Source organism: Melitaea cinxia, chromosome 20 (genome assembly GCF_905220565.1).
Source record: "Melitaea cinxia chromosome 20, ilMelCinx1.1, whole genome shotgun sequence".
NCBI lineage: Eukaryota > Metazoa > Arthropoda > Insecta > Lepidoptera > Nymphalidae > Melitaea > Melitaea cinxia.
The window spans coordinates 5,287,531-5,309,117 of NC_059413.1; the positions used below are offsets into that span (position 1 = coordinate 5,287,531).

Sequence of the window (21,587 nt, forward strand, 5' to 3'; positions counted from 1 at the left end):
TAACAACTTTATATCTTCATTGCCTCATTGTTCCATTATTTTTATTATTTCTAACTATACAAACTTTGTGAAAAAAAATGATACTTATAACAAAATATTTGGAGTACATTCGAAAACTAATGCATGTATTCCATCTACTGGCTTATGAATCTACCCCAATTCATGTTAAATAATAAAAAATAAATTCGTTACAAATATTATTATATTTGTCTAGTACATTCTATAATTTAAATCATTAAGTTTATGAGATTTCAAATCATATTAAACGGCAATGTTTTATCAAAACAATAGTGACTAGTCACAAAATATGTTCAAGGTAAGGTTATGAAATTATTCGAGGCTAAATCACATTCTGCTCGCACAAAATATTCGCACCGATTGCTGTCTAACTTCTTAAATTTATATATTGTGTACATTAAAACTATGCAAATACAATATATTTATTCACTTCGCTATCGCTTCAAGCGCTTTTTACAAAATGCATATGGATGTATACACGGTACATATAGCAAAATAATGTCTTTACAATTTTTGTTCGTTTGTTCTGGCTAATCACTGAAATGGCTGAACCGATTTTGAAGATACTTTCACGGGCAGATAGCTGATGTAATAAGGAGTAACTTGAGCTACTTTTATTTTAGAAATGTATTTATTTTATACCGTGAGAACTTAATAATAACTTTTTGTTAAATTCCACGCGGACGAAGTCTCGGGCACCGCTTGTAATAAATATATTGTTTAAGCTCTGATCCTTCTCCTACATGGGGAAATAGGCCTATGGCCAGCAGTGGGATCTTACAGGCTGAAGCACGTAAGCGACGTACATATGAGGACATTAGCATCACAATATTTTATGTGAACAATGGTCGAACCACACAATGTGGCATTGTGATACAATACATTGAGGCATATTATTTGTGTAAAAATATGGTCTCTAGTAGATGGTTATTAAGTTGATGATATACTAATTTGAGTTTAAGTGAATTCTTTATTTATTTTCATTTCTTTCACTCGATTTTTATTATGTCCAAGCATAGTGCCGACTTTTCTAAATGAATTTAAATAAAACTAGTCAAGATTCAAATTCATGCTATAAGCAAACACTGAATACTTTTTATCCTGAAGTTCAAAAGGAAATTAGTTTGATGAAAGAATAAAAAAAACTGACCACTCATGCCAAAAATAATAAAAATTACGTGTAGGATAGTTGGACGAGTGGTTTGGCTATTCAATGAGAACAATTTTGTGAAGTATTTTCTAGCATTTTTTATCAAAAGGATTATATTTTTTTAAAGATTTGAGTCAGATAAAAAGCTTGCCTTAATTAAAAAAAATAAATATATAAAAGAACACTAGTGAAAAGAGACCGTAATAAATAATACAAGAAAAATTTGAGACCTTTTAATCTATAAGTGTCTGGTCAATGACCTGCTTAAATCTTTCTTTCGGCCAAATTAAAGATCTATGTTTAGTAAACGATCGTTATAAAAGTTTTGTACTTATATTACAGAACGTGAAACAGATGCTCATGATGTATATTCTTTGAGGTAAATTATAACTTATTTGAAAAAAAAAAACTAAATGTGTTATTTTTATATTAAATTTTATATAACAGTATACTCGTACTCAAAATAATAAGTTTTAAGAATTCATTGCGTTTTCAGACTTTTTTGCAGGCTCCATACGTTTTCAAATTAAGCAAGACATACTTGAGTTTTTAGCAAGTTAGTTTATTAGTTTATTTATTTTAAATGGAAGCGGAAGGCCGACGATGTTTCATGTATTTTAGAAACTAAAATTGGTTTTCTAAATAAATTATGGCGATAGCATTGCATTTTTAGTAATCTAAGGGTCGGATATTTTTTCGTAAGGCATGTATTTATGTATTTACAAAATAGAAAAACACTTATGTAGTAAAAATAATAATTTAATTTAATTTACTCTTTATTGTACACATAAAAAAGTTTACAATTTACAAAACGAATCACAAAAAGAAATGTACAACAGGCGGTCTTATCGCTAAACAGCGATCTCTTCCAGACAACCAGCTTGGAGGAGATAATGTGAAAAAAGCGGAAAGGGTGTACAAAATAAAATGAAGAAAACAGGAAGAAAACCAAATATATACATACATAAACATATTAAAAATATATTAACCATACATAAAATTATAGAACACATTACATAATAATATGTACATACACTACGCACATAAATACATATCAACATATACACACATATACACATAATAACATTATTGTTACAAATAATAATTGCGTAAAATATAACAATAGATTATTAAAAATTATACATATTTACAATTTACAACTAAAGAACTAAATATTTACAGATAGTTTTGGTATAAATCATGTCCGCGTGGAATTGTGCCAAGAATGCTGGCAGCATTTCGCCGTTGAATCGCTATGCCAATTCTCTGGGCAAAAAATGCACCAGCCCTCTTGTCACCAGTGGAGGGCGTAAAATATATATCATTCTTAATATAATCAACTTGTAATCGCTTAATCATTATAGTTAAGTTAAACACTATAGTAGAGTTGAAAATTATAAAAATCCTCAACATGGGCTCTAGAGATATTTACAATACCTACTCGTTAAACAAAATTGTTACAAAATACTGTCGATAGCAGTTGCTAGTTTACAAAATTACTATTGTTATTATATAAAGTCTGTGGCTATGACTTCGTCCATGGTATGCTACGTAAACTAGATTTAATCGAATTTTGGGACAAAAGATGCTTGCTGCCTTAGCTCATAATATGAGCTCAAATCGCAGTCATATAGCTTAAATTTATCTTTAGTTTTGGCGTGACGTACACGAAAAGAGGAAAAAACATACAAAGGCATAAAATTAAAAAAAATACAATTTACTCTCCAGTATCAATTACAGACAGTCTTCCAAAGGAATAAATAAAAATAGCCTTATTATAATTATTAATTTATTGGATATTGAATCTGTATAAAACGCGTATGTACTTTGTTTGTGTTATTTTTTTTTTTTTTTTGTATAATACCCACACACACGAGGAAATCATCAAAAATACCGACAGTTCCAGCGGGGATCGAAACCCGCTCACCCCTGACACTCTCCTTGACATTCCTCCACTCCAGATCCTGACACTCTTTTTGCTTGCCACTGCTTGTTGGTGACCGTGATGGATAGTATAATTGTCAGGACATGCTGCTGTCCATCCCCTGGAATTTTTCCTAAATCACCTGTTATGATCTGCACGGGTAGAATGGGAGTAGTGCTAAATTCTAACGCCGGACACAACACGGTGGATTATGTATTATGTTTAAGATATTCTTTTAACTCTGTATCCCAACTCAACGAAGCTCGTCGGGTAAAGTAAAAAATTACATAACAATGTAAAGTTTGCTTTGACTCAAATCTTTTGTTCTTCTATTTGTTTCTCACACATAATATAAAACGGAATCAAATTGCGATAAAAAATAACGTATTTATTTATTTTTAAGAAAAAGACTTCTCGTTTAAAATTAAACTATGCGAAAATTTATCATAAAATACATAATTACAGATTTCCTCATACATCTTTATAGCCTATACAGTCCACTGCTGGACATAGGCCTCCACAAGTTTACGTCAAAAATAACGTGAACTCACGTGTTTTGCCCATAGTCACCAACTCCTCCTGTCTGTTTCCTCATACAAACTCAATTTAAAAAAAATGTATGAAAATATTTTATCTTCTGCGACTAACTTCTCTCGTTTTCTTCGTATACAATTAAATGATCCACAATCAAACTAATTTTTCATATTTTGTATGAAGGGCATTCATAAGTATAGTGATTTAATATAGTTATGTTGTATATTTCATGAACTGGTGACATAAATGACCCAAAATAAACATTTTTTATTAATAAGAGCTTTTACTTCATCATGAAATCACTCTGCTTCCTCTTTTCTGGTTTCCGCTACGCTTCTTCCCGTGAAAATAAGACTACATATATTTGAACTAATATAATTTAAATTAAATCATTGTTGTGTTTAGGAAATTTATTTTCGTCTTCACTTCCTTTTGTTATTTCGCTAACCTTAATATGTCCCAATTTAGTTTATAGTTAGCGTATTCCAACTCTATTCTCTTAGAATGAGACATTAGCGTTCGTAATTTGAAACTATTAATACGTAGATAGCAAGATTTATCTCTCTTCTATTTTTTTATTTGTGGGTTTCTCTTTGTGTCCTCCATCGTATTTCCGGGGACAAGTCTGCCTTGAGGACATTGAGAGAGAGGAGTTAATTGTTAGTCAGAATCGACGTATTTTTTTTTAGGGGGAGTACCTACCTACGTCTCTTTATGTAGGATGAAGTATCGTTTATTATCCCTTTTTGATGTATGATAAAAATCTTTTTTTCAGTTACCTTATCGTCTTGGTTGACTTGTCTACGTTTTTAAACGACTCTGTTAGCTGTGTTTCCTATGTCTTTGTTGTTTATTATTTATTTATATTAATAATTTTTTTTTACTTTTCGGGGACATAATTGATTATTTTTTTATCGATTATTCAGTAATAACCAATTCTTTTTTACATCACATACGGTTAAAATATTTTGAAAGGAAAATATTAACAAAATTAAATAAAAGCTTTTAAAAATACATAATTATAAAAAGATTTAGTTTAGTTTTATTTAGTTTCCATCGCCCATTTTGTCACAAAATAATTTTTTGCCGATAATATTTTTCGCGGGAGTTTGACAATCTTCTTAAAGTAGTTCGTTTTTCGCGGATGGACTGTGCAATTTTCGCTAATTGCTTTATCTTGACTGACTAACTACATACATACATACATATAATCACGCCTCTTTCCCGTAGGGGTAGGCAGAGACCACTTCTTTCCACTTGCTACGATCCTTACATACTTGTTTCTCTTCATCCACTTTCATTATTCCCTTCATACATGCTCGTCGGTTTAGGGTACTCTTGACCTGGCCTTTTTTCAAGACGTCCCCGATTTGGTCTTGAAATGTCCGCCTAGGTCTACCCCTTCCAACACTTCCACTCACACTCGCCTTATACACTTTTTTCGTCAGTCGTTCTTCATTCATTCTCTCGACATGACCAAACCATCTCAGCATACCTTTCTCAATTTTTGTCACTACATCTTCTTTCAGACCACACCGTTTCTTTATCTCACTATTTCTCATCCTGTCACTCAGTTTAACTCCTATCATACTTCTTAACGCTCTCATCTCAACTGCATTTATTCTGCTTTCATGTCTCTTCTGCCATACCCAACTTTCGCTTCCGTACATGAGTGTCGGAAGCAACACCCCCTCATGCACAGCCAAACGAGCCTTTTTAGACACCTTCCGACTGCTCATAAAGGAGTTCAAAGCTCCGTTCACCATGTTTCCTGCATTCACTCTTCTTTCAATATCACTCTCACACTTTCCATCTCTTGTAAACTTCGAACCCAGATACACAAACTCTTTCACCTGTTCAATTTGTTCATCTCCAATCACGATATTACAGTCTGTCACTACCTCATCTCTTTCAAACACCATCACTTTCGTCTTCTTTACATTCATCTTCATTCCCTTTCTAACAAAAGCTCCACTCATAGCAGTTACCATCTCCTGCAACTCCTCGGCCGAGGACGCAAGTAATACTTGGTCATCAGCATAGAGAAGACATTTGACGAGTAACTCACCCATTCTCAACCCACTTTCATTCTCTTTTAACTCTGTCAAGCAATTGTCCATGAACAAGTTAAACAGCCACGGTGACGCTACACATCCCTGTCTAACACCTTTTTCGATATTAAACCATTCAGTGTATGCCCCGTTTATCCTCACACAAGCACTAGAATCCCTATAAAGAGATTGTAGTGCTCGCATGAGTGCGCCGCTCATACCGTACACGGACAATGCTGACCACAATTCATTCCTCACCACTCTATCATAGGCCTTTTCCAAATCCACGAACGCGCAATAGACCTTTTTGTTTTTTGCTAAAAACTTTTCGGCTATGCACCGCAAGGAAAAGACCTGATCCGTACATCCCATTCCCTTTCTAAATCCCGCTTGTGCATCCCATACTTTTTCATCTGTTTCATTCACAACCCTTTCAATCAACACTTTCGCATACAATTTACCGACGACGCTGAGAAGCCTTATACCGCGGTAATTTATGCAGTCCTGCCGTGACCCTTTTCCCTTATACAACGGCACGATTACGGCTTTGCACCAGTCTTCCGGTACTTGCCCATTTCGCCAGCACAAATTGAAAAGGCAGTACAGCTGGCTAGCCACTATACCCTGTCCAGCCCTCAGCATCTCGACGGTGATCCTGTCATACCCTGCAGGCTTACCTAATCTCATACTTTTCAGCGCTTTCACTATTTCATCCATGCTTATCTCACTTTCATCGACATTTATACTACTCTCAATGGAAGGTGCCGGATGTTGTACCTGCACTTCCTCTCTTTCAAACACACTTTCAAAATACTCTTTCCATCTCTTTAACACACATTCTTCTCCATTTATAACGCTCCCATCTTGACTCCTGATTGTGCTCAGCTCCGAGGGAGAAATTTTTCCTCTGGCTGTTTTGATGGATTTCCAGAAAAACTTAATGTTTGACTGGAAATCTTCAGTGAGCCTCCTATCAAAATCATCCTTTCGTTCTTCTTTCTTTCTAGACACCACTTCTTTCGCTACTGATTTCAATCTTTTCTACTTCGTTCTTGCTTCCTTTACCTCATCATCCGTTGCCTTTTGAACCTTTTGGTTAGCTTTTGTTGCTAACCAATCCAACCACGCTTTCTTCTTTTCTTGCACAGCCTTTTGTACATCTTTATCCATCCACACATTATAGTTCTTTCTTCCTTTCCTTCTTTTAGCTACCCCGCACACCTCAATAGCACTATTCACGACCCCTTTCTTAAAAGTCTCCCACAAATTCTCAATCACACCTATCTCTTCTATGCCTTTAAAACTTTCTTTCAGTTTCTCTACATACTCATCTTTCTTTTCTTTTCCTTGTAGGTTTTCCACTTTTATTCTGGCTAAAACACTCGTAGGCTCGGCCCCTCGGTGGCGCCATCGTTTAAAGAGGCCACGTATTCGGGCTATGACCAGGAAGTGGTCTGTGTCGAGACCAACACCGCGGTATGCCCGAGTGTCAAGCACTTTCTTTCTCAGTCTTTCATCCACAATTACAAAATCAATCATACTTCTAGACTCACCCTCATCTCTTGTATACAAATGGATCTTTTTGTGTTCAAACATTGTGTTGACCACGCAAAGATTCCATTCCAAGCATACTTCAAGCAGATTTCTCCCATTGTCATTCACTCTTTCGTCCCCAAACGTACCCAGAACTCTTTCATACCCATCACGCTTTACTCCAACCCACCCATTAAAGTCCCCTAACATTACGATCCTTTCATTTTCTCCGCATTTATTCAAGACCTCTCTCATGCTATCCCAAAATTCCTCTCTCTCTTGTTGGTCTTTTAATGACCCACCTCCGCGCAGATCCGTCGGTGCATAGACCCCAAGGATAAACAAGCGAGTGAGTCCGACTTTCAACCTAATCCAGAGGAGTCTTGGGCTTACACATTCATGCTCCATCACACATTCAACCATTCGAGAGGAAAGGATCACACCAACTCCCTGACATGCTCGGCTGGTTTGGGGGACTCCCGACCAGTATGCCGTGTAGGGTCCATGTACCGTGGTGTCACACCCTTTCCTCTTGGTTTCATTCACGCACAAAATATCTATGAATCTTTCATCCATCATCTGACATACTTCATCTACCTTGCTATCCATTCCTCCTCTTACATTCAACGTAGCAAAGCGGCTCTCCATGGGCCGCTTTTCGCCCCCGCGAGAAACGAGACGTGATGGGTGGCGAACCACACCGCCGCCATTTTTATGAATAAAATTTTTTCGGTTATCCATTGCGTTCCCACGAGTAGCTAGGGAAAAGTTGGTCCACCCTGGCAGAGCCCCGCATGTCAGGGTAAGGCTGGCCTTATTCTGGGTCGCCCGGTCCCAGGGCAATATGGCACGCTTACGACTAGGCTTGCCCCTAGCCATGCATCCATCCGCGCGGCAGACGTTGGATTGGCGGGGAGGGTAGGAATAGGGAAAGGGAAGGGATAGGTGGTGTGAACAAGGAAGATTGGTAAGTTAGAGTGGGAAAATAGGAAATGTAGGATATTACCACCCAGGAGTGCAAGGGATAGGGCAGTAATAGCTAGGGAAGCCGGGGTCGCATACCCGTATACCATACCACAACTAGCGGACAGGTAAGTTGGGATGAGTATCCCATGACTGACTAACTGACTTGCTTTAAGTGCTTACCGAGACACAGGAAAGAGACACACAAGGACATTCAGATCAGAAATAAATACTTGCACATATAAAAAAGTATGTTCAAGGCGGAAATCAAATCAGTGAACACTAGCGCTGCTGGAACAGTTTTCAGATCTTGCACATGCGACATTTTCCTTTTTAGTACTTAATTTGGATTTTTAGTTCCAAAATTCGTTAAGATCGATTTTTAAGGCTTTTATCCAGTTTTAACGAGTCATTGTACAATCTGATTTTTATTTCTTTAGGGATACAAGAAGAATTTCCACGAATGGTTTAAATAAGAAAACAAAATAAATCATTTGCAAAAACTGTTCACAACAATTAATTTCATTGTAACTAATGTTACGTGTATTTTCACGAGACCATGTGAATAAACTTTTTATTTCATTTTATGTAAGTTTAACAATGTATAAGTCTCTTATATATATAATTTATATATTATATTTAATATTATTTCGCGTTTAAAGATGATTATAACTTTTTTTCGACAATCTTGTGTTAAATCTGAGGGGCTCCGAGTAGGATTCGAATTTGATGTTTTGCCTTAAATATCTATGTTTATTTAATTCTCTATAGTTCTGGTTGTTTGACTATTTGTAATGAATTTATCAAAAAAAAACTATTGGACCTATTTTGATTTTTTTTCTATTCTGTCCTTATATATATTACTATATTTCTTTGAAGTAAGGCACAGCAGGAATTATCTTGCTCATAATTTTCAGCAGTCCGACTGAGGAAATACCTCAACCTTGCAGAAGATCACAGCTAAATAGCACAACTCTAAAGTAGTGCTGTGTTTTTGTGGTGAGTAAGGTGGCCAGGTCCTGGGGAGGGTCGGGGATATCGTTGGCAGTACGATTATAAAGCTCCTGGTGTTGCAGGCGTTCATGAGCTACGGTACCCGATTACACCAGGCGGACAGGTTTCAGTATGGTCTTAAGGATCTCATGACGTATTTAATTCCATAAGTACGTGTACTTTTTTTTAGATGAATCCACATACTAGTTTAATATATATTAATAAATATTTCATGACAAACGTATGTGGCGTATAGTTCTAGGCTAAGAGGCTTTAAATTAATTCTGCATTCATTCCATTATTGCATGCGGACGTGATAATTGTCATTTTTTGTGTTTATTCTTCAAAATATGTCTACGTATATTTTGTAATTTTATATAAAAATATTGACTATATTATTTTTCGTTTTAAGTGATTTTTGTTCACGTTATATAGCAAAATATTCTTGTATATTTTTTTTTACTTTCGATTTGGGTACATAGAACAATTGATGAAATTTGACCGTAATTAAAAATTTCATTTGAAGAAAACCAAAAAATAATAAATATACCTAAAGAGCCTTTTTTTTAATTTTTCAATTTCAACAAAAAAGTATAATAAGCATCTGTGTGTGCCAAATACGTGGTAGTGTGTGTAATGTACTTTTTATCGATTTAATGTATTTTTTATACAAAATAAAAAAAATATTAGCCATCTGCACTCCTTCTCTATATAAACTATAAGTGTGCGAAATTTCATTCTGCTCCGTCCGCGTTATTTTCGTAAAAGGGGTACAAAGTTTTTGCTTCGCGTATTAATATATAGATAATTAAATTTCATACATCGTTTTAGTCGATAAAACTACTCGCGTTACTTAATTTAACATATGACCTCAAACAAGTTGCATTTATTTTGATTTACTAAATATATATATGTAGAACATTAATTTTACTATTTTCGTTGACTTTTATAAATTTTCATTAATATATAATTTAATAATAACATGTACGTATGTATTTATTTATACACATAAAAAAATTATGGGTCTGAAAGACTACTAGACTTACAAATCGAATATACAAACTGTTCATGTTCAAAGTTTGTCTCGAAATGTGTATATATAATTAAGTGTGCGAAAATATGACCATTATATAAAGAGAATCAGTCAAATGAAGTTGTTTGGAGTGTAAAATAGAATACATATCATCATATTAGACAGTGCAGTGAAACCCAGACGGGAAAACCCAGTACGGCACCTGTCACGTAACTATCAGAGCAGCTTTTTTGTTATTTTCTGTACATATATTTTGTGACTATTCATACATACATGATACAAAATTCAAACAAGAAAATGGTAAAACGTGAAGAAGTGATCAAATTCGGTTTATAATTGAAACATTTTATTTACAGAAAATGGACTCCGTATCGAATTGCACCCTATTAGAAGTAACAAAGGAACAAATATTGGCAGTTCGGAGGGATTGTAATTTAGACACGCAGCAGTTAAACGAAAACGTGGACATACTTGAAAATTGGTGCAGGAGTCAAGATCAGTTAGTTGAAGCATTACCGTATTTAGGTAACTCTTTAAAGATATTTTTTACAGGATAAAAAATAATTCTGGTATGAAGCAGATGTAGGAAAAGAACATACTACGTGACCCGTTTTTACAATTTTTAACCCCAGCCCTGATTTTTTACATGAACATGAACAGTTTGTATATTCGATTTATAAATCTAGTAATCTTTCAGACACATAATTTTTTTATGTGTATAAATACATACTTACATGTTATTATTATTATTACGGGTAGGCACCCGTAGTATTTGCTAAGACCCTTGAGTTTTTGTGTTTATTCAGAAGTATGATTTAAATATATTTTTAACCATACTTCCCTGCTCGGTACACTGTCCGTTTTTAAAGAAACCCTGAGTTAAGAGAAACCTCCCCCTGAATGGGTCACGAAGTATGGGTACGTTCCCTAACTAAAAACGAAAGTAGTCCAACTAAGAAAGTACCTCAACATTGCATGAGGTCACAACTAAATAATATTGCTCTTAAGTAATGTTGGGTTCCTGTGGTAATGAAAGTATCCAGAGATCTTGGGGATGGGGTTGAGGGACCTTATACTTTTTTTCCACCCTAATAGAAGCAAAAAATATTGGGCTTAAAATAACATTAGAATATAGAAATCTCCTCAATAAGTGGCTAGCCCGTTGGCGCAGTTTTTAATGACCCTGCTTTCTGCTTCGGGGGTTGTGGGTTCGATTCCCACCCCGAGTCTGGGTGTAATATTATGTATATATATATATATATATACTATTTATACTTATATTTATCGAAAAAAAAACATATATATGTAGCTATACCAGTCGGCTGTGACCCATAACACAAGCATTAAGTTGCTTACTTTAGGAACAGATGACCGTGTGTGTATTGTGTAGATATTTATTTATTTATGAATTGTGCAAAAGATGATTATTAATTTTCTTAATTTTTAGGTCGTAATATTTTGGAACGTTTTCTGATAAAAGAAAAAGGATCCCTTGAACGGGCGAAACAAGCAATTGATAAAGCATTAGCAGTAAGAGGAATGATGCCTGAGTTCTTATTAAACGAAGAAACAAAAATAACCTTAGAAAAATTTTACAATCTTTTTGACAATGTGTGCGTATTTTAACATTTTTGCGATCATAGTCAGTAAGCATTTTTTAATGCAATTTATAATACTAACTTTTTTTTTGTCGTTGCTTTGTATTTGATTTTAAAAATCAAGAATAATTTTAAACAACTGTTTCAGTTTGATCACATCATTACCAAAAGTCAATCCTAAAGATGGCACACGGATATTTTTATCGAGAATAATGAACGATAACTTTGAAGACATTAACTTGATAGAAAAGGCAAAGTTTACTGGTTTTGTAAGTCAAATACTTAACATTCATTTACAATCATAATAGTAAATTTCTCATGTGAAACGACATCCCCCTGGTATGATATTCCCTATTGGGTCTCCAAAAACAATTGCAATATAAAGCTAATACGTAAGCCTATATCAAATATCTGTTTGGTCTATATTATTTGTCATTGCGTGATCGAACCAAAGACTGCTAGTTAAAAAGCCTAATTCTACAACTGCAGAAGCTGTTACCATTCCAAGTACATGCTTTTATGGACTTTTGTATTTATTTATGTTTATTCGCATGTGTGAATCTTTTTATAATTGTGCCCGTGTATAATTTTCCTTTCTTCCTCACACCCTCCACTCTAGCTCTTGCTATATTAGTCATAAGGCCGTCCCTTGTATCTAATGTAACTTGATTAGTGATTTAGTTTCCATGTATTCACCATACACATACACATCCAAAAATAGACAATACAAAATCCATTTCTCCTTTGAGCGAAAAAGAATAAAGATAGATTTAATTTATAAATAATGGGACATTTACCTCCTTAGTAGGAGGTAGGTCTCTAAGTCTGTATACTCATTGGTCTCTTTCTTGGTTCTCCATGTAGGAGAACTATCTCCTTTATGGAGAAAGAGACCTATGCCCAGTAGTGTGATGTTACTGGCTGAATCGTGAGGATATATCAGGATGAGGATAGGTCAGTCTTAAAATTTCTTCTAAAACATTGAAATCGCCTTTAATATTTTTCATTAGATAAATTTTATATGAATATAATCAAATAATTCGACTTTGCACCTACCCAGGGTTTTGGCCGACGGTTACGATTATTATCTATTCATTAGGTTAACTCTTCATCTTGACCATCTCCCGATATTTTATCGAGACCTCATTTTATAGTTTAATCAATATTTGTATAGCGATAAAAATCATTTCTGACTCAATTCAAAGTTTCTTATAAGATCTGTATGTCAGTTCACAGTCTTAAACTTTGTATTATTAGTTATTGTTATTAGATTTAAAAATTTATATATTTTTTAGTTCTTAGACGTAAGGATGACGCACGACTACGTTTTCTCCGACAGACTCGTTTTTGATCTTCAACACCTAAAACCAAGTGTCATTAAATTATTGAATCCCATAGTTCTAAAGAAGGTGAATATTTTCTTCATGGTAAGTAAAATTAAGAATTTTTATGTTATTTTATATAAACGATTGGTTTAAAGTATATTATAAATTTATGATAATCAATTTCAGGGGGCCTACAAATTTAAAATAAAAGGTATTCATATCCTAAACGCTCCATCGTTTTTTGATAAGGTATTTTTTATACTTAAAGGATTTTTCGAAGAAAAATTAGTCGAAAGAGTTAATATTCATAGCTCTTACGAAGATCTGTATAAACAAATATCTAAAGAAATTCTTCCGAAAGAGTATGGTGGTGAGAGTATGAGTTTCGCCGATTTAATTGGTATGTATATATTTTTTAATGACCCCTTAACTTGAGACTTTCCGTTAGGAAGTTTTAAGGATGAATGTCATCGAAATTGTCATTAAAATTTATAAGGCAATCAGTTAGCTAGGATTTTACTCTTCATCTAATATATAAAATTCTCGTGTCGTTTGTAGTTAAACTCTTCCAAAATGGCTTGACCGATTCTCATGAAATTTTGTATGCATATTGGGTAGGTCTGAGAATCGAACAACATGTATTTTCACCCCTAATTTTTTTTTTAATTTTTAGATAAATTATTTATTCTTTATTTTATTATGATTTGGCGTTGAAAAATATATACAACCCTAAATTTTCACCCTTCTACCACCAACCCCTATTTTTAAATAGCGTTTAGCGGCAAGACAACGTTTGCCGAGTCAGCTAGTTTTTTTATAGATTCTAAGTCCGTATTTCGATGTGTTGTTTATAAAATTTGTAATTGACGTTAGTTAGCCAAAGCTAATAATTCAGTTTTAATTAAAAGCCAAATTAACTAACATGTTTAATTATATGTATTGTTATATAGGTAATAAGACAAACGAAATAGTCAATCATAGATGATTTGTTCACGATTCAATTAAAATAATATTAATGGAATTTATTTTATTTATTTTATTTACATTTTCACGATTCAATTAAATCGAAAGCAAAACTAATTTAACTACTTAAATTATAATTATATTGTAATTCTAGTTTCAATAGAAAATAGAATAAATATACACCTTGGAGTAGCAGTCATATTAATTTTTTAAATGAGATACCTCCTCGCCTTATTACCACCACATTTACCTCCACTGGTGACAAGAGAGCTTGTGGCTTATTTTTTGCCCAGAGAATCGGCATAGCGATTCAACGGGGAAACGCTGCCAGCATTCTTGGCACAATTCCACGCAGACATGATTTGTACCAAAACTATCTGTAAATATTTAGTTTTTAAGTTGTAAATTGTAAATGTACGAGTATAATGTTTCAATTGCAACAACAATAAGTTAGTTTGTCATTTTTAAGCGTAATAATAATAATAACGTGCCTACGAGCAATGTTTTTAAAATGTATGTAAATACATTTAGGTATAATCGCTCGAACCATAGCATACGCTAAGGTAAAATCTAATACGTCGATTGCTATGGTCTGTTGAATTCGTGTCATTGGGAAAGATTATCTGTATAATATATCGTATTATTATTTATAACTTATTTATTCAAACAAATAATATCATATTTAGACTAGATAGTTGGCGCAGTTTACACTCTATATATTTATATATTTATCTATACAAATTAATAAAATTGAAGTGTCTGTTTGTAATATTAAAATAACCGCTTGGTACGAAATGCCTCTATGGATGTATACCGGTACATATACCAAAATATTTTTTTTACAATTTTTGTCTATCTCTCTGTCTGTTTGTTCCGGCTAATCTCTGAAACGGCTGGACCGATTTTGACCGGACTTTCACTGGCAGATAGCTTATGTAAGGAGTAACTTAAGCTACTTTTATTTTGGAAATTTATTTTTTTATAGCTCTGCGAACCGAACAATTTTTTTTTTGTGAAATTCCAAACGGACGAAGTCGCAAGCTCAGCTAGTTGTATATATAAAATTTTATATTGATAGTATTTGTAATATTTTCAGAGGAATGGAAAAAGTACCTTAAATCTGATGTAGGAAAACGTATCATAGAAAACTCAAAGAAACTTGTATCTGACGAGTCAAAACGAAGCTTGTTCAAGTTCGATGAAGAATATTTTGGTTTGCCTGGATCTTTCAAACAGATAAAAATAGATTAGGAGATAGAAAATCAAAAAATAGTGTTTTTTAAATATAAGTTTATAATAATAAATAGTACAAGATTTAATAACAACATTATCTACTTGTTGATTTTTTTATTTTAAACTGTAGTTGTATACTCGACAATACTTTCTAACATAAGTAACTCATTCGTAAAGTAGATTAATCAGATTTTATTACCTCAAAATAAATTAGTAGTAATAACAGTAATAATATACTAGTATTAGTAATATATTATGATTTGTTTTAAGGAAGTTATTAATAAATAAATAAATAAATCTGTTTTAAATAGTTTGATTGAATACCTACATATTTTGATGTAGCTTTAATGTATTATTAATTTCATTTATTCAAGGTTAATTACTGTTTTTTTTTTTGTTAAAATTCGTAAATCTTTATTATAAAGTCGAACTTCTACCATTGTTTTACCTCTTTTGTATTTTTAACGCATGAGATTTTTCTCAAGACAATAATTTATGCGCATACAAAATGTTTTATGAATTAAAACTTCATACTAAAAAAATAGCCGCTTAATGTATGGAGCATGAATTTTTAATATATACGCAAATTTCACTCATTATATATTATGAAACGACTTTTTCGGATTTTATCGCGGTTCATAAGTTTTTTAGATGCCCGACGTTTCGATTTTTTTATGAGAAAACCTACGAAAGAAATACTAATTAAGAAATACTAATAATATTATAATATTACGTCCGACTGAGAGGAATAGACGATTAATAATGCAGATAAATCACTCTTGAAAAGAGCCTTGAAAAGAGATCAATACTGTTACATTGTATGGTAAATATTATCATTTTTAAAGTATTGTTAGTTATTGCTGTCAAAGCATTTCTAGGATTGCGGTGTTTCTACTAAATTGAAAATATTCCTATTAAAACTACAAATTTTACAACAGTTAAAGTATCAAATTGAATTAACGTTTTTTAGTAATGTACATATGTAAGTTTTATACATTTTATATTTATTTATTCTAATTTATGCATTGTTCTTTAATTTAATTTAATTACTACATAAATAGTATTAAATGTATCATAGTTGTGGGGTTACATTACAGTTAGTGCTACCTCACAGCTGTCATGTCAAGGTCACTATTGCCGGTGACAAGCATCATAATTGTCATCTAAGCCTGTTCGTTGGTCCAGAAGCCGCTAAATTAAGATTTTTGTCATATTTATAATTTAAAAATGTATGAAAGAGTGTTTTTAACCGACTTCAAAAAAGGAGGAGGTTACTCAATTCGACCGTAGATGTTTTATTTTTAAATGTATGTTCGGGGATAACTCTGTCGTTGATGGACCGATTTCGATAATTCTTCTTTTGTTAGAAATGAGATATCCCTAGTTTGGTACCATAAAAAGGAAACCAGGATCTGATGATGGGCTCCCAGAGAAATCGAGGGAAACCCTTCATAATCCGCATAAGTTTTTACTGGGTGTACCGATTTTAACGATTTTTAATTTAATCGAAAGTCGATGTTTATCATGTGGCCACATTTAAATTTCATCGACATTTGATTACAACTTTTGGAGTAATCTTTGATAATGCGTATTTACTTAACTATTTTTTCGTCTACCTACGTCGTATTACTTGTCAATATAATTGAAGTCGGTTTTTCTTCGTTTTTCTGCAAACACAATTATAGATTAACACTTTTTTTGTAGTATTAGATTATATTTAATATAAGTTATTTACAACTAAATGTGCCGCATCTTTCATGCATTATCCTGAATGAAAATGGGGTGGGAGGATATTTCCATTTATACGAAAAAAGAGATTGGTTATCCGAATTTTTAAAGAGGTAGACAAACAAATACCTACTTGCGCAAATCTTGTTGCATTTATCAAGAAACTAGCTGCTGATTTTAATTCTGGCTACACAGTTAATGTCGTATGTACCAATTTAGATAAGCCTATTGAAAGTGTGAAAAATCCTACTTCATACATTCAGCTTTTCCAGTTTACTGTGATATGTTAGTATCAATGGTTATCTACATCACTTAAACTTAACACGGGGTTCATTATGACTCTATATTAACCCTTAATTTAAAAAATCACTCGCATTAAGAAAATGATCCAATGATCTCGAGTGATCCAGAAAAAAAAATTGGGAAAGGAATGTAAGAAAAAAATAAAACAAAGTATGATTATAATAAATACTACAGTTCTGTTCTGTTCATTACCTTTTATAAACACAAATATAACTCATAATTAAAATTTAAACGAAAAATAACAAAGATTTAACTTCTCTTAAAACTACAATTTTTTTTTATTGTCCATTCAGATTGCTCCATTTTCAACGATAGTTTTTTTTTTATTATTTTAAACATCCGCGAAAAAAGCGTTTAGAAAAGAGAATAATCATATACTACTAAATATCACCTATAATGGGCATACAGATAAATACATAGTTGTTAATTAAAATTTTGCCTTCACTAAGTTTAAAAATATCCTGACAAACTGGGTAGTTAATATACTAATCTAATTGCTTCATTCCCCACTAAAAGAATGAAAGAAACGAAATGACATAACTAACGAACAAACGAAAATTGTCATCATACGGGGTGTCCGGGAGAGTTTACCCACCTTCCACTAAAATGCTCAAAAATTTTTCTATACATACAAATCGCTATTTTCTATAAATAGTATCTTAAGCTGTATTATTGAGCTATACTATCTCTTAAAAAAGTTTAATATGTCATTGATAGTTTATGAGTAATGAACGACTTCTACCAAAAGGACATTCGGCTAATTTCTCCCACCTGGGTGGAAGGCCTAACCCATCAAATAACCGAAAGCCCGGGTTTAAAAATAGGCAAAAAATCAATACAAATTATAATTCCACAAAGAAATTTAATCATAATAATATTACAAAGTAAATGATAACACGAGGAAGGTACTTCGAGTATCTTTAAGATACACAAGTAAGGAACTAACAATTATCACATATATTATACTTCTTAACATACTTAGTTACTTATTGTTTTGTTGTGTTTAAAGTCCAAGAACCTGGAACGTTTTTGGAATCAATTGTTGCATATTCTTATGCCAGCTTCATAGCCGCCTGTCTGGCTATGCCATTTTTTTTATGGTATCGCAGGGGAACCCATTTGCGGGTGACATCCAGGATGCCCGGGTAGGCATTCCTAGACCGTATGTCGGCTTTCAGCACTTGGGGCTGCAATACCGACCAAAACCCTTGAGCCCTCGGAGCCTTCAAGCCGCTTTAATTGCAGGGTTCCGGATCTGAAAGCAACAGGATCCTTCCAGCGACAGGCTGGCCTCAGCAAAAAGGCCAGACTTCTCCTCCATGGGGACTGTCCGGCTCACCTCTGAATAATCCTGATGACGCCATGTCTAGAAGGACCTGTTTCCCATCCCGGCCTGACACGGGCACAGGGGCGTTACTGGAGGCGCATTAAGTAGCGCTTCCTACGCACCCCCGTTCGTCGCCTGCGGACGGAGGCCTCATCGGCAGCCTTCTCTCTCATCCGCTCGTCATTTTCTTTCTGGGACATTACTGTCTCGCAGAAGGAGACCATCGCCTTCCAGGACTCGTTGTCGCCGAGCATTGCGGTGATGACGCTCGGCAGTGATAAGTCCCCTGCGAGGAACGTCGTCAGATCGCGACGCAGTGCCGCCCATCTTCTGCGCACCTCGAGGGGTCTGGTTTTTTTTCTCGCCCATGTTTCATACCAGTTCTCGCTTTCATGCCTCTCGTACTTCCATGCTGCATTCTTTCTCTCATTCAACACTTTCACTTTCATTTTTCCCTCATTCAACTGGGTTCCTGCTACTGTAGGGCCTAGTTTTATAACTTTAGCTACCTTAATTTTTAATTATTTATCGTTGTGTCCATTTGTTATAAGTATTCTTTGACGATTAGCAGGAAAGTGGACATAGGGTGCCAATCAAACCACCAATTGCAAATTCATGCGACGTTTCGATCCTTTATTGGACCATCATCAGGCATCTACAAAATATTTTTATTTCTTCAATGTTTTGTATTTTGTAGATGCCTGATGATGGTCCAATAAAGGATCGAAACGTCGCATGAATTTGCAATTGGTGGTTTGATTGGCACCCTATGTCCACTTTCCTGCTAATCGTCAAAGAATACTTAATTTTTAATGTTCATTCGGGTAAATAATTTTACACAAAGTTTTGTAACAATTTTTGTTTTACGGGGTTGTTTCTTAATTTTTTTAATAAATGATGCTAAACATTGCTCTAATGATATTCATAATTACTCTTATTTTATTTTTAGATACATAATTTATTTCTAAATTGTTTATGTTACTAAATATTCTTAACATGAGAGGAGGCGTGAGTTTTTGATTACCACGTCTGTGGCATGAATGAAATCATTGGCATACAAGAGAACTAAAAAAAAAGGTTTGAAAAGTATTTTAACAGTCAAGACTTTCTAAGCATCATAAAAGTAAAAACTTATCTCAGTACCTCGGCAGCAACATTGAATAGCTTTATGTGTCGTTATGATGACTGTAACAGAAGACGCATTAAAGCATTTGAAAGATGTGCATGTTGAGGGCTCTCGGGAAGTCGGGTCTCGTAGAGACTAGAGTTGTGTGAACTCGGCACTTTGGAGGGATGCATGAGCAAACGGAGATTTGTTGAGCTTAATGTATAGCGATAGGCGAAACAAATAAGATACCTGCTTAGTAAACAAGTTGAGTTTTGTAATGATTCGGGTTTGTGAGTGGCAAATTAAAAGATAGTGTCTCTAGCATTAATGATTGATTGATTTTATCATTTGTCTTTTGTACAATTTGTTTTGTTATCTTTAATGAAGAAAAAAAAAGAGACAGAGAGTTAAAATGCTTACGCAAACGATATAAACAAAACAAGATAATTATGTTTAATGCAATCAAGTTTATTTCGTTTTCTGTTTGAGTTTACTTTGTATACGAAAAATAAGTAATGCTATATCATAGTAGTTCAGACAAAGTTTATTGTTTTAAATTAAACATAAATTGGCTCTAGCGGCTATCATCTCATACGTCAAAAATCACCGAGCAGCACATACTGTGCCATTTGTCTTTTTAACCGACTTAAAAAAAGGAGGTTACTCAATTCGACCGTATATATATATTATGTATGTTCGAGGATAACTTCTTGGTTTATGAACCGATTTAGATAATTCTTTTTTGTTGGAAAGGAGATATCCTAAATGTGGTACCATGATAAGGAAACCAGGATCTGATGAGGGGATCCTAAAGAAATCGAGGGAAACCCTCGAAAATCCGCATACCTTTTTACTGGGTATACCGATTTTGATGTTTTTTAATTTAATCGAAAGCCGATGTTTATCATCATCATCATCATTACAGCCTATACAGTCCACTGCTGGACATAGGCCTCCACAAGTTTACGCCAAAAACAACGTGAACTCATGTGTTTTTCCCATAGTCACCACGCTGGGCAGGCGGGTTGGTGACCGCAATACTGGCTTTGTCGCACCGAAGACGCTGCTGCCCGTCTTCGGCCCGTGTATTTCAAAGCCAGCAGTTGGCAAGGTGGTAGTGGAACTGTGTTATCCCTTAGTCGCTCCTTACGACACCCACGGGAAGAGAGGGGGTGACTATATTCTTTAGTACCGTAGCCACACAGTACGATGTTTATCATGTTACATTTAAATTTCAACGAGATCTGATTACAACTTTTGGAGTAATTTTTGATAACGCGTATTTAGTTGACTATTTTTTCGTCTACCTTTGTTGTATTACTTGTCAATGAAATTAAAGTCGTTTTTTCTTTCGTTTGCCAGCAAAGACAATAATTGTGTTGCAGTATGAACATCCGAGGATAGACGCAGGACGGTCGTGAGACAGTTAAATACGAAATGAAAAATGAAGTTTGATGGGCGCTCTGAGACCGGTAGCACTGTCGGTCAATTCGGTCAAACCGGCAAGATATCAACACGTCACACGAGTGAAAAGCAATTTGAGAAAATCATTACAGCAAAGATAATAAGGTAAGGTAGTTTCTTTGCTCAATATCTGGCGATAGTTATAATCTCCCTTCGACATACGTATCTATTTTTAAAAATATTATTAAAATCCAATGAAAATAAAACCTTAGTTCTAATGAGATATTTTAATTTTTTTTAATTTAATAATAACCCTATTTTTAACCGACTTCAAAAAAAGGAGGAGGTTACTCAATTCGACCATTTCTGAATCATTCTGATTTCTTTCTAACTAAATCA

General features: G+C 34.0%; 1 protein-coding gene across 1 annotated transcript; it reads left to right on the forward strand.

The window, feature by feature from the left end:
- The first annotated feature begins 10,558 nt into the window (after positions 1-10,558).
- Positions 10,559-15,336, forward strand: LOC123663660. Its single transcript, XM_045598328.1, has 6 exons — positions 10,559-10,724; positions 11,647-11,812; positions 11,946-12,066; positions 13,093-13,224; positions 13,309-13,522; positions 15,182-15,336. The coding sequence occupies exons 1-6, from the start codon at positions 10,559-10,561 to the stop codon at positions 15,334-15,336; spliced, it is 954 nt and encodes a 317-aa protein (XP_045454284.1).
- Positions 15,337-21,587: the final 6,251 nt, after the last annotated feature.